The sequence below is a fragment of the Eubalaena glacialis genome, chromosome 1 (genome assembly GCF_028564815.1).
Source record: "Eubalaena glacialis isolate mEubGla1 chromosome 1, mEubGla1.1.hap2.+ XY, whole genome shotgun sequence".
In the NCBI taxonomy this organism is placed as follows: Eukaryota; Metazoa; Chordata; class Mammalia; order Artiodactyla; family Balaenidae; genus Eubalaena; species Eubalaena glacialis.
This window is the reverse complement of record NC_083716.1, coordinates 77,011,741-77,027,995: the sequence shown is the minus strand read 5'-3', so window position 1 is coordinate 77,027,995 and position 16,255 is coordinate 77,011,741. Positions and strand designations below refer to the sequence as shown.

General features: G+C 36.0%; 1 protein-coding gene across 1 annotated transcript in view; it reads right to left on the bottom strand.

The window, feature by feature from the left end:
• The window catches only part of RTKN2 (rhotekin 2), a 79,738-nt gene that overhangs the window by 24,907 nt on the left and 38,576 nt on the right, over positions 1 to 16,255 (bottom strand). Inside the window, exon 7 of the mRNA XM_061197983.1 lies at positions 5,466 to 5,560. Within this exon, the coding sequence (XP_061053966.1) occupies positions 5,466 to 5,560 (95 nt within the window). The remainder of the gene's footprint in view (positions 1 to 5,465; positions 5,561 to 16,255) is intronic.

Genomic DNA, 16,255 nt, shown 5'->3' with positions numbered 1-16,255 from the left:
ATGGAGTTTAAAAATGACAGCAACAACAAAAACAAAACACAGGCAAGAGAAAGAATCGATAACATCTCAGTTCTGTGCGAGTCAATCTTTACAATGTGGTTTCATTGTTTTATAAAAAGTATAAAAATTTCTTGATGACAAATATAAGCCTTAAGATATCATTTTGGCTTTTTCCTTCAACTAGTACAAGTAATAAAGTTGAGTTATAAATTTCAAAAATCTTGTATTTCCTCTTTATTTTATAGTATTTGGTAGACACTGACATAAATTTATTTAGGAAACCCTATTAAACATAGATTTATTAATGAATAAATCAGAGGGTGGCTTTTTTCTGTATAAAATTTTGTTTCTTTTTAATTACAAGCTTTCTTTTTTTTTTCCAAATATAATTGATTTACAAGATTTTAATTTACACACATTTCTAGAGATACACCTATCACATCAAAAGGGTTAGGCATATAGGTTAGTGTTCTTAAAATTTTTTTCTGTGGAATCTACAAGTTCCAATGTCAACAGTTTTTGGGTGTTATTGCTGTAAGTACAGGTCTTTTCACAGTCTTTAACATGCTAGTCTTTATTGTGTTTCTCAAAGAAAGAAGTATACCACATAGTTCCCATGCTTATTTGCTCAGGAGCATTTTATTAAAGGAGAATCTAGTAATATCTTATAGAACACTGAAGACAAGTGACACTGCTAAAATCGATGATTTCTTTGTGAATTTTATTCCTTTCCACAACCTCTCAGGTGACTTGGTTGAAAGAATGGGACCTTTCATCATCAATTCCATTATTCACACATCGATAGTATTTTGAGTCTTTAGGTGCTTTATCAGTAATCATGCCTAACCGGAATGCATAGCAGAAAGAGCACAGCCTTTCCTGGATTACTTAAAGTCTGGCTCGACCACTGGCTAGCTACATAATCTGGCATGTTACATTCTCTAAGCTGTATTTTACTCATTTGTAAAATATAAATGATAACAAAATGAGGAACTTGTGAAAGCACAGAGCTAGCCAGTGCTAGAACTAGAATACGAATCTAAGGCTGATGGCTCCACAGTCTCCACTATTAATCACTTCACTGTGATTCTCCCTTATAACTATGTCTCACAGAGACTAAGAATAAAAACTGCTTTAACAGTGTTCATTTATTTATTTATATTTTATTGTGGTAAGAACATGTAATAGGAGATCTACTCTCCTAACAGATTTTTAGTGTACAATACAGTATAGTTAACAAATGTTATAATGTTGTACAGCAGATCTCTAGCACTTATTCATCTTGTATAACTGAAGCTTTAGATCTGTTTATTAGCAGCTCCTCCTTTCTCCTTCTCCTAGCCCCTAGGAACTGCCATTCGACGCTCTGCTTCTAATAGTTTGTCTACTTTAGATACCTCATATAAGTGGAATCAGGTAGTATTTGTCCTTCTGTGACTGGCTGTTTCAGTTAGCATAATGTCCTCAAGGATCATTCATGTTGTCACATATTGCAGAATTTCATTTTTCAAGGCTGAATAATATTTCAATGAACAATGTCTGGCACATCATAGGCACTCAACATATGGTGATAATATTGCTAATTCTAGAGAACTAACACAAATGGAATTAAACTTAATTTGCCAAGTTTTCTGATAAAACTGACAATGCTAATACTATTGCAAACTTCAAGTTTTGGGTGATAGAAGCCTTGATTAGATTGTTCAGACCAATCTTCCCACTGAAAACTACTAAAAATGCTGAACCAAATATATTTAAAAACTTTTCCCCAGAGCAACAAAGAGGTAACAAAACTATAATAAACTACCAGTACAAATCTGATAAATGAGAACCAGTGAGTTAAATGAGCACAGAAGCTGTGTTTGTCCTGAGAGCATCTGCCAATCCCAGCAAATCTCAATTTATGACTTAATGATCCTGCAAGACGAGGGAAGCAGAACAGAAATCACAGTCTAGGACCTGAACAATGTAGGCAGATTAATGGGAGGAGTCTCCTCATATTAAACTGATATCCCAAAGGAATCACCAACAGGGTAGTGGTGAACCATAAGCAAACCAACCTAACTGCCCAGGATTCCCATTGCCTGGAGGTAGGGATGAAGGGATGCAGAGAAACTCAGACATGGTCTTTGGATAAAGTGAGCCCAGAATGATAGTCTCCCCAGGTGCCTGCGAGAAGCAAACAGAGACACCGAGCATTAATTTATTCCTCTATGTAGACTTTCAATTACAATGACAAGCACATGAAGATAACTAGACATGCAAGGAATTGAGACATCATGAGTGAGAACCAGTTAAAAAAAAAAAAAAAAAAGAGAAACTGATCAAGAAAGACTTTATATATCTGAATCATTAGCCATAGACTATAAAACAGCTATGCTTACTCTTTTAATAAAAACCTAAAAGATAATATTAACAATATATGCAGAGAATAAAAAGTGAAAAGTAGCATAGCAGATTTGAAAAAGTCAAACAGAACTTCTAGAAATAAGAAGTACAATAAGTGAAATGAAGAACTTGGTATACAGATTTATCAGCAGATCAGACAGAGCTGCAAAGAGAATAAAGGAAATAGAAGATAGTGCATTAAAAATCCAGAAAAGCAGCAAAGACAGACAAAAAGATGAGGAATACATCATAAAGGGTACTAAACATAGAGGATACAGTCAGAAAGACTAACATAGGTTTACTAGGAATGCTACAGGGAGAAAGGCAAGAGAATGGATCAGAGGCTGCCTGAATAGATAAGTAAGATTTTGTCCAGAAATAATGAAAGACATCCATCAATTTAAAGAAGTTCAAGGATTTCCAAAAGCAGCATAAATAAAATTAAATTCTACACCTATAGCATGGTGAAGCTTCAGAAAACCAAAGACAGAGAGAAAATGAAAAGTTACCTTCACAGAAGCAACACACTGACAAATGATTTTCGACAGCCAGTACAGGATGCCAGAAGGTACTGGAATTATATCTTTAATATTCACAAAGTAAAATATTAAAGTGCCGAACTTCTACAGCATGTAAAAAATATCTTTCAAGAATGAAGCTAAACAAAGTCATCTTCAGACATACACAAAGAACTAAGAAGTATGATATTAGCAGAACATACTAAAATAAATTCTAAGGATTACACTTCAAGCAGCAGGAAAATAATCCCAGATGTGAGGTATAAGACACAAGCAGTACATGGAAACATGCAGGCAAATCTAAATAAATATTAAGTGTATAAAACATCTTGTGAAATTTAAAAACCAAACAGAATTATAATATATAACAACAGCACATAGGTCAAAGAAATGGAGTTTATTCTAAAGTCCTTGCAGGATCTGAGAAAAAGGTAAAATTATCTTTTAATTTTAGACTTAAGTATGATTAATAAAATTTCTAGAGGTAATGTCTAAAAGATGAGAAAAAGAATTATAACTTTAATTAGAACAAGGAAAAACTGAAATGATAAAACTATCAATCCTTAAAGACGCAAGAAAGAGAAAACCACCATGGAATAAGTAAGACAAACAGAAAACAGAATATGATGGTAGATTTAAACTCAAATACTTAATATCATATAATATGGGTTATAAACTATTTGATATTGAATGTAAAATACTGGTTTGATTTATATTGGTTTTTAATATACAACCATCATAGACCAGAGATATCTCTCACTAGTCAATGTTTTTGTAAGTATTTACACATATATTGACATAACATATACTGACGTAACAAGTGATCCACAGAATCACTCATGCCTACCTTCTGTTGGTAGCAAGCAGAGGATATACGGGAAGGTAGGGCTAAATTAATCTTAAACCTTTTTCTCTAGATGATAATTTATAGTTATAGTTTATTAAAAAGAAATATATAGCAAGGTGAAGAAGGGAGGTAAGTGATTAGAAGATTTGTAAAACAGCAGGAGCACTCTCCACGCTCCAAGATTATTTTTACCTATGATGAAAAATATAGAGTAGTGTTGGTAAAGTGGTTTGGAAATATGATTTGGGTTACTTATTCTTTTTCATTTTTTGAAGTATAATATATAAAATTATATACTACCTTCCTTATACCTTTTGTTGTAAAGATAGATGGCTCTGTACATTTTTTAAGTTCACACTAAAAAATTACATTCAAAATAGAGAAAAGTTCATAAAATATAAATGTATGGTTTAACAAATAATTATGAGATGAATATGTGCATAACCATCTCTGTGTCAAGAAATAAAACATTGGCAACACTACTTCTCCTCAGTTACCTAGGTGTAAATATGACCCAACTTGTATGGTATTCACTTCCTTGTGTTCTTTATGGTTTTACCACCTATGTGTGCTTCCCTAAAAAATATAATTTAGCTCTTACTGGTTTGAACTTGATGTAGATGGAATCATATTATATCTTCTTAGTGACTTTTTGCTCATCATCAAAATTTTTTTATGTATGTTAAAATTTTTTTGTCAAGTTTTGGAGAAAAACATAAATTTTCCTGTGTAAACACTGACAAAAATATTGGCTAGTGAGAGATATCTCTGGTCTATGTTGGTTGTATGTTAAAAACTAAGATAAATCAAACCCCAATAAATCAAATGCTTTAAGCCTTAAACTTATACAGTAATGTATGGCAATTATTTCTCAATAAAACTGAAAAAAATACCCAAAACCAAGAGGCATTCTCCCAGGGAACAACATTCCGTGCGGTATGCCATTGTTTATTAAAGAAATGCGTGCATGCATTGCATTCTTGCTACATGTATATATATTTTTTGTGATAGAGATTTTATTACATATTTAGTAAGAGACAAAGAAGGTTAATGAAACATATCACCTGGCCCATTTAATAAAAATTCTCATCAGACTTTACATGGTAATTCTATTTTTAATTTTTTGAAGAATGACCACACTGTTTTCCATAGTGGTTGTACCATTTTACGTTTCCATCAGCAGTGCACAATGCTTCCAGTTTGTCCACATCCTGGCCAACACTCGTTACTTTCTGTTTCTTTGTATTTATTTATTTTTAATAATGGCCATCCTAATGGGTGTGAAGTGGTTTCTCATTGTGGTTTTGATTTGTGTTTTCCTAAGGATTAATGATCTTGAGTACCTCTTCATGCTTTTATTGACTTCCTCAATTTCAAATTTAAAAATAAGATACAGCTTTGACAACTAGAAGAGTGGTAAAGTCACCAATTTCAAGTCAAAGACAAGGATTCAGAATATGCAAAACCTTTCTGTTCTCTCCAAGCAAGCCTCACAAACAAATCTCTAGCAAACAGTAGAAAGAGAAAAATAAACTTTCTGCTTTTGGGGAAAAGGGACAGACATATTTTCAAGAATCCACAGAGTCACTCGTGCCTACATTATTTAAGCCAATAACCACTTCAGGGGAACATATTAAAATTAGAAATTATTACTGTCACCACACATATATTGACATAACATGTATAATAAGCAAAATATAGACTGTACTTACCATCCCCATTAATAGACAGATTATGGGTCTTGAAGCTATTCTCAGCACTTTCCAAGCTCAGCGTAGTATGAGCTAGCAAACTGTACTTTGCACCACTAATAGTGAGAAAAAAGACATGTTTTAAGTATTTTAGTATATTTTCCACTACATAAAATATTTAGATGTTCAACAACAACAAAATAAACAACCCGATTAAAAAACGGGCAAAGGTCTTAAACAGACATTTCTCCAAAGAAAATATACAAATGGCCAATAAAAACATGAAGAGATACTCAAGATCATTAATCCTTAGGAAAACACCAATCAAAACCACAATGAGAAACCACTTCACACCCATTAGGATGGCCATTATTAAAATAAATAAGTAAAAAGAAACAAAGCAACGAGTGTTGGCCAGGATGTGGACAAACTGGAAGCATTGTGCACTGCTGATGGAAACGTAAAATGGTACATCCACTATGGAAAATAGTATGGTCATTCTTCAAAAAATTAAAAATAGTATTACCATGTAAAGTCTGATGAGAATTTTTATTAATTGGGCCAGGTGATATGTTTCATTAACCTTCTTTGTCTCTTACTAAATATGTAATAAAATCTCTATCACAAAAAATATATATACATGTAGCAAGAATGCAATGCATGCACGCATTTCTTTAATAAACAATGGCATACCGCACGGAATGTTGTTCCCTGGGAGAATGCCTCTTGGTTTTGGGTATTTTTTTCAGTTTTATTGAGAAATAATTGCCATACACTACTGTATAAGTTTAAGGCTTAAAGCATTTGATTTATTGGGGTTTGATTTATCTTAGTTTTTCATATACAACCAACATAGACCAGCGATATCTCTCACCAGCCAATGTTTTTTGTCAGTGTTTACACAGGAAAATTTATGTTTCTTTCTCCAAAACTCAACAAAAAAATTTTAACAAAACAATGCATGAGTAGAATTTTAAGTTACATTCTAAATATGATTGGTATAATTCAGACTCCTATGTAGATTACTGGGGAAGTCCACTAAGTATCAACAAATCTCCACTGTTGCTAGAGCTAAGAGGCACTAGCCTCATTCTCAGTGTGGGCCATTCTCTGCTATTTTCACTTATCCTGAACAAATGTCTATAGTGCCTTCCATAATTAGCTCTTATTTTTCCCTACTGTTACATAAAAAGTGCCCCCCCAAAGTGGAGGAAGTATTTTAAAAAACTGTGGAGAAATAATAGGAGCAATTGAGAACAGCAATTAGAATGGAAGAGTAAATATTACTACACACAAAACTGCCTATTAACAATCATATGAGTTGTTTGGTGATCAGGGCACAATGTGTTAAACACGATCTCAACATGATAATTTGTCACTGATACATAGGTTTTATGCAACTACATTACAATTTTTCCTACTTAAAATAATGGTAAATAGACTCCCTATCAGCATTTTAGTGCAAAATATGTTATTTTCAGGAACAGATTATTGACAGTAAGTGGGTAAGTGATGCTAGGTGTATCTGACAAACAACAAGACGGCTGTGTGGCTGGAGTACAGTGAGGGAGAGTAAGACAAGATGTCTAAAAGGTAAGAAGGGGCAGACACTCTACACTGCAGTAGGGCATGCCCTGTAGAGCATGATAAGGACCCTGGATTTTATTCTGAGTGAGATGGGAAGCAAGTGGTAGGTTTGGAGCAGAGGCATATGCTATGATATGACTTGTATTTTTAAATGATCCCTCTGGCTGCCATGTTGAGAACAGACCACAGAGGCCAAGAGTGAAAATGGTAATGCCAACTAGAAAGCTACTGCACCTCACCAGTCCAGAGCTGATGCAGGCCTGGAACAGGGTGGTAGTTGATGGGGTGGTGAGAAGTGGTAAGATTCCTGATATAGCCTTAAAGTTGACCCAATGTGGTCATGGGAGGTAAAAGAAAGGACAGAGTCAAGGACAACTCCAAGGCTTTTGGCCTGAGCAACTAGAAAAAGCGAATTGTCATTAACTGCAAGGAGGCTGACTGAGAGAACGGATATGGGAAGTAAGAATTTAGTTTTGAACAGATTAAGTTTGAGAATGGGTTGTAGGGTAGGCAGGTGGATATATGAATCTGCAGTTAGGAGAGGAAAAACTATTCAAGAAATTAAATTAGGGAGTTACCAGTATATAGATGAAATTTAATGAAAGTTAGTTAAATAAAATGTGTGAACTGAATATTGGGACACAAGTACTCCATCATTTCAGATTAAGTTGAAGAGCAATGAACAAAGGAGACAGGCAAGGGACAGTCACTGAGGCAGAAGAGAAACCCCGAAAGTGGTATCCTGGAAGCCAAGTTCAAAAAGTGTTTCAGGAGAGTAATCAGTTGTGTTGAATAATGCTGAAAGGTCCAGGAGGAGGAATAATGATAAATGACCATGGTATTTGGCAACATGTAGATCACTGCTGACCTTGGCAAGAGCAGTTTCTGAACGATGGATGAAACTTGACTGAAATGGTTCAAGAGAGAATGGGAGGACAAAAAGTGGAGATAGAGAATATAAAAAACTTTTCTGTAAAGGATAGCTGTGAAATGGGGCAGAGGAAATGTGAGGTATTTCAGCATGTTTGTATGTTTTTGGAAATGATGCAGGAGAAGAAAAACTGAAGATGTAGTAGAAGGGGGGGATGTGCAGGAGCCTACTTCGGCGTACTTGAGAAGATGGGATCTAGTGTACAGGTAGGTGGCCTCAGATGGAGCAAAGGCAGTTACAAGGAAGGAAAGCAGCAAATAAAGATACAGATGCAGGTAGGCTGATAGATTTGGTTGATGGAAGATATGCAAGTTCTCTTCTGATTACTTCAGCAGCGTCAATGATATAGGAAATGAAGTCATCAGCTTTGAATAAGGAGTGGAGAGGAGTGGGTATTGGAGGTTTCATAAGAGAGAGTGACACAATGTGAAATACTCTGACGAGAGGTAAAGTGGAGGGCTACAGACACTTAGTAGGATTGCGCATACTGGAACTCACTTAAGGTTAGTGATCCCTCTAAAGTGAGACCAGTCAGTATGACTGTTTTCTCCAGGTTCCTCATCTATTCCTCGTGAGTGCAGGTGCAGAAGAGCTAAAGGCAGGATTTTACCAAGGTTGAAGTTTTTCCAAGGTAAGTATGACAAAAGGAGAGAAATGCTAGGAAAGAACAAAATGGTAAATCATGGAACTTCAGCTAAGTTGGAGTCAGAGTACTGAAAGGAGAAAGCTGGAAAGGTGGGAGGTGGTAGATAGTGTGGGACACTACTACAGAGACCAGACAAGATCTAGGGTACAACTGTGGGGTGGATGGCTAAAATAGGTACGAGAACAAGATCACTGGAGGCAAGGAGGTCATCAAACTTAGAGGTCAAGGTATTAGATGGACAGTCTATATGTATTTTAAATCCAACAAGAAAAATACCTGAAATAGTGAGAGGCAGAGACTGGGAGAGAAAGAGAATGAAGATACTTTGTGTTTTATTTTTAGGAGTGATGTAATTTATTCTCGCTGACTACTAAAAACATTAGAGTATGCGTCACTTCAGGAATAGCATCATTTCCATACAAAGTGCAGTATGAAATACTGCTTTTAGTGTGCACAGGAAGTAGCTATGTTATAGGCTGTGCATTTGCACTGAGTGCGCTGGAGAGGTGACAACCTGTGTGGCAGAAGAGGCTAAAATTATGTGATGACCCAAGTATATGTTTAATTTTTTTCTCAGGCCTTAAAAAGTAATTGTAACTAAGACATCTTTTCCTCAACTACTTTACGGTAAACATGTAATACATTTGCCTCTATTTCCAATGAATTACACATCTTAAAATAACAATACAAAAAAAATTATTGATAACCTCCCCCAAGAATAAGCTACGAGAGAGACAGTTGATAGATAGTGGTCATTAAAATGATCATGTGAAGACTCTGTAATAACTCAAGAAGAAAATGTGTGTGTGTATATATATGCATGTATATGAATGTGTAGTATAATTATGAATATCTATCCCCCAAAGCTAGGAATTTTAAAACCTGGAGGAAAAATATCAGTTCAAAATTATAAGAAGTATTTGATTTAGGGTGAACTATGAATACATTTTTTTCTCTTCTAGATTCTATTTCTCAAGTTTATATTACTTTTGTAATGAAATAATAAATGCCGTAGGATTTGTGAAGTGGTAGTAGGATGAAAACCTCCCCGAAAAATCAGAGACATGCAAAGCTTTGCAATACTACATCTACCTATGTGCAGTTTAAGGCACTTTAACAAGCAATATCTTTAACAGTTCACAATAACTACTTAAGGTAGGCAGGGCAGATATTTCGGTCCATATTTTCAAATGATGAAACTGAAGTTCAGAGAATGTAATTGACTTGCCTGTAACTAGCAAGTGGTACACTGGAAACAGAATCCCACTATACTTTACTTACTACCTTCATACTTCCTTAAGAATTTTGAGTGCAGGAAACATGACTTACTAACGTTTAAATCCAAAGTACCACGTGATATAACTGCTGAATTATCATTTCTAAGATGATTAAATGAATGAATAAACAAAATTATACCCAATAGGTGAGTAATTCCTTAGTTATTTTTGAACACTGCATTATCTTTCACACTACGAAACCATTAACACCACTGTTCCTCAAAACATAAATAATCCACTTATTCTGCACAAGGATATTTGTTTTGTAACTTCAATCTAATTTAAAATGTAGTATAGTGGCTTATTTTTTTTAATACACATTTTTGTCCAGTAAATAATCACTCTCAATTTTACTAGTTTTCACAATTGTTTAAAATTACAATTTATACAATGAAGAATAATGTACTAAATGGTTCTCAAGGAGCATAAAATAGTTAATTCAGCTATTAGAAACACTGGGAAAATCTAGCTACAGGAATTTCAGTCAGCTAAATTCCACAAATAAAATGAGTAAATGAATCACACCAGGGAGCATGCTAAAAATTACCAAAAATGTTCACTGTCTTCTTTCAGATCAAACAATACTTTATGATGATATTTCAAGTTACTTCATTTTTAAACCATGACTAATTACAATGCCAATGCTTCCAAAATCAACAATGATCTCAGTTTTAAAGCATTCTTGCCAGGATAACGTTTTCTTACTAAAACATTACTCTCATTCTTCTTAGCCAACCCTAATATTGAGTTCCCAAAAGTTTAATCAGCTACATTTTTTTTAAAACAAATAGGCCAATTGTTGTAACATTTGATGGAGCGGGGGTTCCAAAAATGTTATGAAAAAATAAATGACTACCTTAAACGGTAGTCTGAAAAAAATGCACTCTTTTGTCAGGAAGAACAGCTATATTTGGGCACATGCCATATTATTAGAGAAGATATAGTTTGCCCATTTTGGTTAAAAATTAAAAGCTATATTAGGAATCTTCTCATTGAACTAGATCACTATTAAAGAAATAAAAATTGATCCTCTTATGCATTCTGATTACTAATGCTATTCTCAAACTCCTATCAGGGTGCTGAAGTGGTCACTTAAGGAAGTATCAGGTAAGAGTAGTCCTGGGCTATGAGTTTAACCTAGTATACTTGGCATTCACACCAGAAGCTCAAAAGAATGCTGGTATTAGAAGAATATAATTTAGTGAAATGTTATAAAAGGTTTTACCCTATCTTTTGATCAGCTTTAATGGTATAAATAAGCAAATGGCATGCAAGTTTCATGGGAAATGTTGATAAGGAAAATTGGTGTTTGGATTCAGGAATAAACCAAATAGAATGACAAATCTGAATAGGAGAATGAACACTTCAAGACAAATATGTCAGTCCCTATTACAAAGAGCTTAATAGAAATAATGTTATTCTCAAAAACACCTCTAGGCTTTGAAGAGGAGTAGAGGTTAAACACAAGTTCCAACATCACTTAGAGTATCTTCTATGAAATGATAAACATTGGTTTTTCAGTTTTAAAATATCTGTCTACATTTTATAATCCTATGAAGGTTTCTAAACTGAAGTGCTTCAGCATGAATTTGAAAAAGAATTTCAGAAAAAGCACTGGTCTCAGAACAGTAAAAATAGTAACAATAATAGTAACAACTACATTTATTAAATGCTTACTACATACCAAGTTCATGAATTACCTTTTTGAATCTCATAATAATCCAATGGAGTTAGATATTATTACATTATAATTATTCCCATTTTACAGAGGGAAAAATAAAAACCCAGAGTAAATTAATCTGTCTTGGGTCACACAAATAATAAATGACAGGATAAAAAAATCAAGTATTCCCTGCCAAACAATGAAATTTTAAACTGCTTGAGAAGCCCACTCATTGTTTTTATATGTTTGAAAGGTATATGAAACCCTAAAAGGTCTCTAAGGAGCCTTCTAAAAATAGATGATTATGTCTAAGCATCCTTACCTTTCATGAGAAAACTGAGGCCCAGGAAATAATGTAACTTGTTCAGGACACTACTGGTCCTGTTTTGTTTTTTTTTATTTAACATCTTTATTGGAGTATAATTGCTTTACAACGGTGTGTTAGTTTCTGCTTTATAACAAAGTGAATCAGCTATACATATACATATATCCCCATATCTCCTCCCTCTTGCCTCTCCCTCCCACCTTCCCTATCCCACCCCTCTAGGTGGTCACAAAGCACCGAGCTGATCTCCCTGTCTATGTGGCTGCTTCCCACTAGCTATCTATTTTACATTTGGTAGTGTATATATGTCCATGCCACTCTCTTCGTCCCAGCTTACCCTTCCCACTCCCCGTGTCCTCAAGTCCATTCTCTACGTCTGCGTCCTTATTCCTGTCCTGCCCCTAGGTTCTTCAGAACCTTTTTTTTTAGATTCCATATATATGTGTTAGCATACGGTATTTGTTTTTCTCTTTCTGACTTACTTCATTCTGTATAACAGACTCTAGGTGCATCCACCTCACTACATATAACTCAATTTCGTTTCTTTTTATGGCTGAGTAATATTCCATTGTATATATGTGTCACATCTTGTTTATCCATTCACCTGTCGATGGACACTTAGGTTGCTTCCAGGTCCTGGCTATTGTAAACAGAGCTGCAATGAACATTGTGGTACATGACTCTTTTTGAATTATGGTTTTCTCAGGGTATATGCCCAGTAGTGGGATTGCTGGGTCGTATGGTAGTTCTAGCTTTAGTTTTTTAAGGAACCTCCATACTGTTCTCCATAGTGGCTGTATCAATTTACATTCCCACCAACAGTACAAGAGAGTTCCCTTTTCTCCACACCCTCTCCAGCATTTACTGTTTGTAGATATTTTGATGATCAGTGTGAAGTGGTATCTCATTGTAGTTTTGACTTGTATTTCTCTAATGATTAGTAATGTTGAGCATCCTTTCATGTGTTTGTTGGCAATCTGTATATCTTCTTTGGAGAAATGTCTATTTAGGTCTTCTGCCCATTTTTGGATTGGGTTGTTTGTTTCTTTTGGTATTGAGCTGCATGAGCTGCTTGTAAATTCTGGAGATTAATCCTTTGTCAGTTGCTTCATTTGCAAATATTTTCTCCCATTCTGAGGGTTATCTTTTTGTCTTGTTTATGTTTTCCTTTGCTGTGCAAAAGCTTTTGTCCCATTTGTTTATTTTTGTTTTTGTTTCCATTTCTCTAGGAGGTGGGTCAAAAAGGATCTTGCTGTGATTTATGTCATAGAGTGTTCTGCCTATGTTGGTCCTGTTTTTTTTTTTAAGTAAAGAATTTTGCTGCTTAAAAACGTTTTAAAACTACTAAACTTGGTGATTATCTCTTTCAGTTCTAAAATCTATGCTTCAAACTAGAAATACAATTGTTCATTCAATCATCAAAAAGACAGAGTTCCATTACCTTATAGTTGAATTAAAGCATTTTCCAGCAAATACTTGATATCATCTTAATCTAGAAAAGTTTTAAGATGGTCTTAATTCTAAAGGAAGAAAATTAAAGGGTCTCCCTTCCTCCTTTTTAACGACATTTATATTAGCAAAGATTTACTTCTTCTATGCCTTCTTTCTTTCAGTGGATGGGACCCATTCAACAATCATGAAATCAATTTAATGATTCATAAACGGAATTAAAAGAAACTGAAAATAACTAGAAAAAAGTCAAGTGACTATACTATAAATAGCAAGGGCTAAGTATTGCTTCACAAAATCTGTCTGCTTATGTTACTGTGCATTCAGTAATAATGTAAAATGTATTTCTTACTGTGGGTCTCAATCAAAATAAACTGAAAGCCACAATGCTAGAGTCCCAAGTCACTTTCACATGTAATATATCTGATATGAAAAGAGTTATTTAGTTACATTTTTTTCTTTTTTAGCACATGGTTCTTTTTTTTTTTCTTTTTTTTTTTAAATTTTATTTATTTATGGCTGTGTTGGGTCTTCATTTCTGTGCAAGGGCTTTCTCTAGTTGTGGCAAGCGGGGGCCACTCTTCATCGCGGTGCGCAGGCCTCTCACTATCGCGGCCTCTCTTGTTGCGGAGCACAGGCTCCAGACGCGCAGGCTCAGTAATTGTGGCTCACGGGCCCAGTTGCTCCGCAGCATGTGGGATCTTCCCAGACCAGGGCTCGAACCCGTGTCCCCTGCATTGGCAGGCAGATTCTCAACCACTGTGCCACCAGGGAAGCCCTAGTTACATTTTGATGATTGATATTTCCAGGATCTGCACCTAAAATATTTTGCTTTTTGTAATTACAGTAAAATTACTTACATGCTGAAGAGGCAACCCTACCAAGACATGCAAAGAAATTCTAGGAATGCAGCCTGTACAACAGTTTTCCCAAGAAACATAAAGATAAAAATACTTGTAAAGAAACAAACACAGTGTTTAAAGAGAGTATCTGAAAGAAACCAGGGCTCCTTGAAGAGATGGTGATTCCAAGTGTGGGCAGAAAAACAAAAGATGAACATGGAACATGATCCCTGGCCAGAAAGCAAAGAAGCTAATCAGAGATTAGGTTGTGTCAAAAGGACGCAGAGTCAGCTTAAAGGTTTCCCACTGATCAAAGATGGGACAAATTGGCTTCAAAGAGAATAACTGTAATAGATTGAAACACAAATATATAAAAATACAAGAGTTCAAATAAAACAAAATATTGATCACTTCCATGCTAGAACATCAACTTATTATTCTAAAATTGGGGAAATAGAAGAACCAAGTATTTTTTTCCTCCTTATCCTCCACCAACTTTTTTGCATTTATATCCAGAGAGTTAACGAAATAAAGTTCTTCTTTGAGAGAATTCTAGGTTTAAAAATAAATGCAGAGCCAGGCTCGCTCGGGCAGCACAGGCCCCCGTCAGGAGTGGGGTTCGGGGTGTGACGGGGAGAAACCCAGCTCTGGCTCGTCCAGGGAACCCAGGCCGCCTCAGCCAGCCCGTGGCGCCGGGTCCCCGACGCGGCCCAGCGTCCCCGACCCTCGGCCGGGCCCGGACCCTGGCGCCCCCGCGCCCCCGCCTCCTTTGGTCGCAGAGGCCGAGGCGTTACCTCGGGTCCGGTCGGGCAGCAGCCGATGACGCTTACCTCCTCTGCGCCCGAGACCCGGAGGCCTGAGACCCCGAGGCCCGAGGCCCGCTGCCGCCGCCATCGCCTCAGCCGAGGGGCCCGAAGGCCTCGCCCCTCCCCTCCCCCCAAAGTATTTACTGACCGTCTACTGTATGCAAAGCCTGTGGTGAATGTTGTGATTCTCTATCCTCACAGTTTATATGCTAGTAGGGGAGGTAAAACTTGTTCAAACACAATCACAATACAGGCAGTATGAGATAACTGCCAGAAAATGGTAGTAACAAAGGCCACAAAGTGAGAGATGATTTTTGTCTAAATTCAGTCAGACAGGCTTTAGAGATGTTTGATTTAGGTCTTAAAGAGTGAACAGGATTTCAACAGAAGAAGAGGAAAGACCAAGACTTTCCTGAGGGAGGAATGGTATGAACAGAGTTACCAAGTTAGAAAAGTATTAGGAATGACCCATGAAAAGCGAATTTTGTTGCTTACACCAAAGAACCCGATAAAACCTTGAAGGCAAACCGGTTTGACACTGAAGGAAACCTTGAAGGCAAAGTTAAGGAGGGGGAATTATCTAATCAAACTGGCGCAATACTGGAAACAGTATTCTGGACACACTATGTTGGATGGATTGGGAGAGAGACTGAAGTGAAGGATACCAGTTAGGAGGCTGTTCTAGTAGTTTTAGAACTAGCCACTGAGGACCTGGACTAAGGTGGTAGCAGTGATAATGAGAAGTAAGAGATATGTATGAGAGACATTATTAATAAGAAAGAACAGGTTTTGGATACTGATTTGACATTAGCTTTTCAGGAGACAGAAAAGTCAAAGATCACGCTGAGATTTCAAAACTGAAGGACAGTATGATGAATGAGAAGTATGTGAGAGACTGAGGAGAAACAACTAGAGAAATACAGTGAGAATCAGGGTGTTGCAATATCATGTGAACCAGTGGAGGAGAGATTGACAAGTTGTAGGGGATGATCAACAGTGTCAGAGGCTATGGAAGAAAAGGTTCTAGAAATAAGAAAAGTTCTCATCATTCTCAATTTAGCTGAAATCTCAGAAGAACAAGAAGAGTTTTCATTATTGACTGGGAGAAAAAGCCATTGGATGTAGCATTATTTGTGACCCTCCAGAGCAGTGGTTCTTAACCCTTTTTTGTTCCATGGATCCTTTGGCAGTCTGGTAAGGCCTAGAGATCCCTTCTCAGAGTAATGTATTTAAATGCATACAATAAAATATGTAGGCTTTTAAAAGAAGTCAATTATATAGAAAT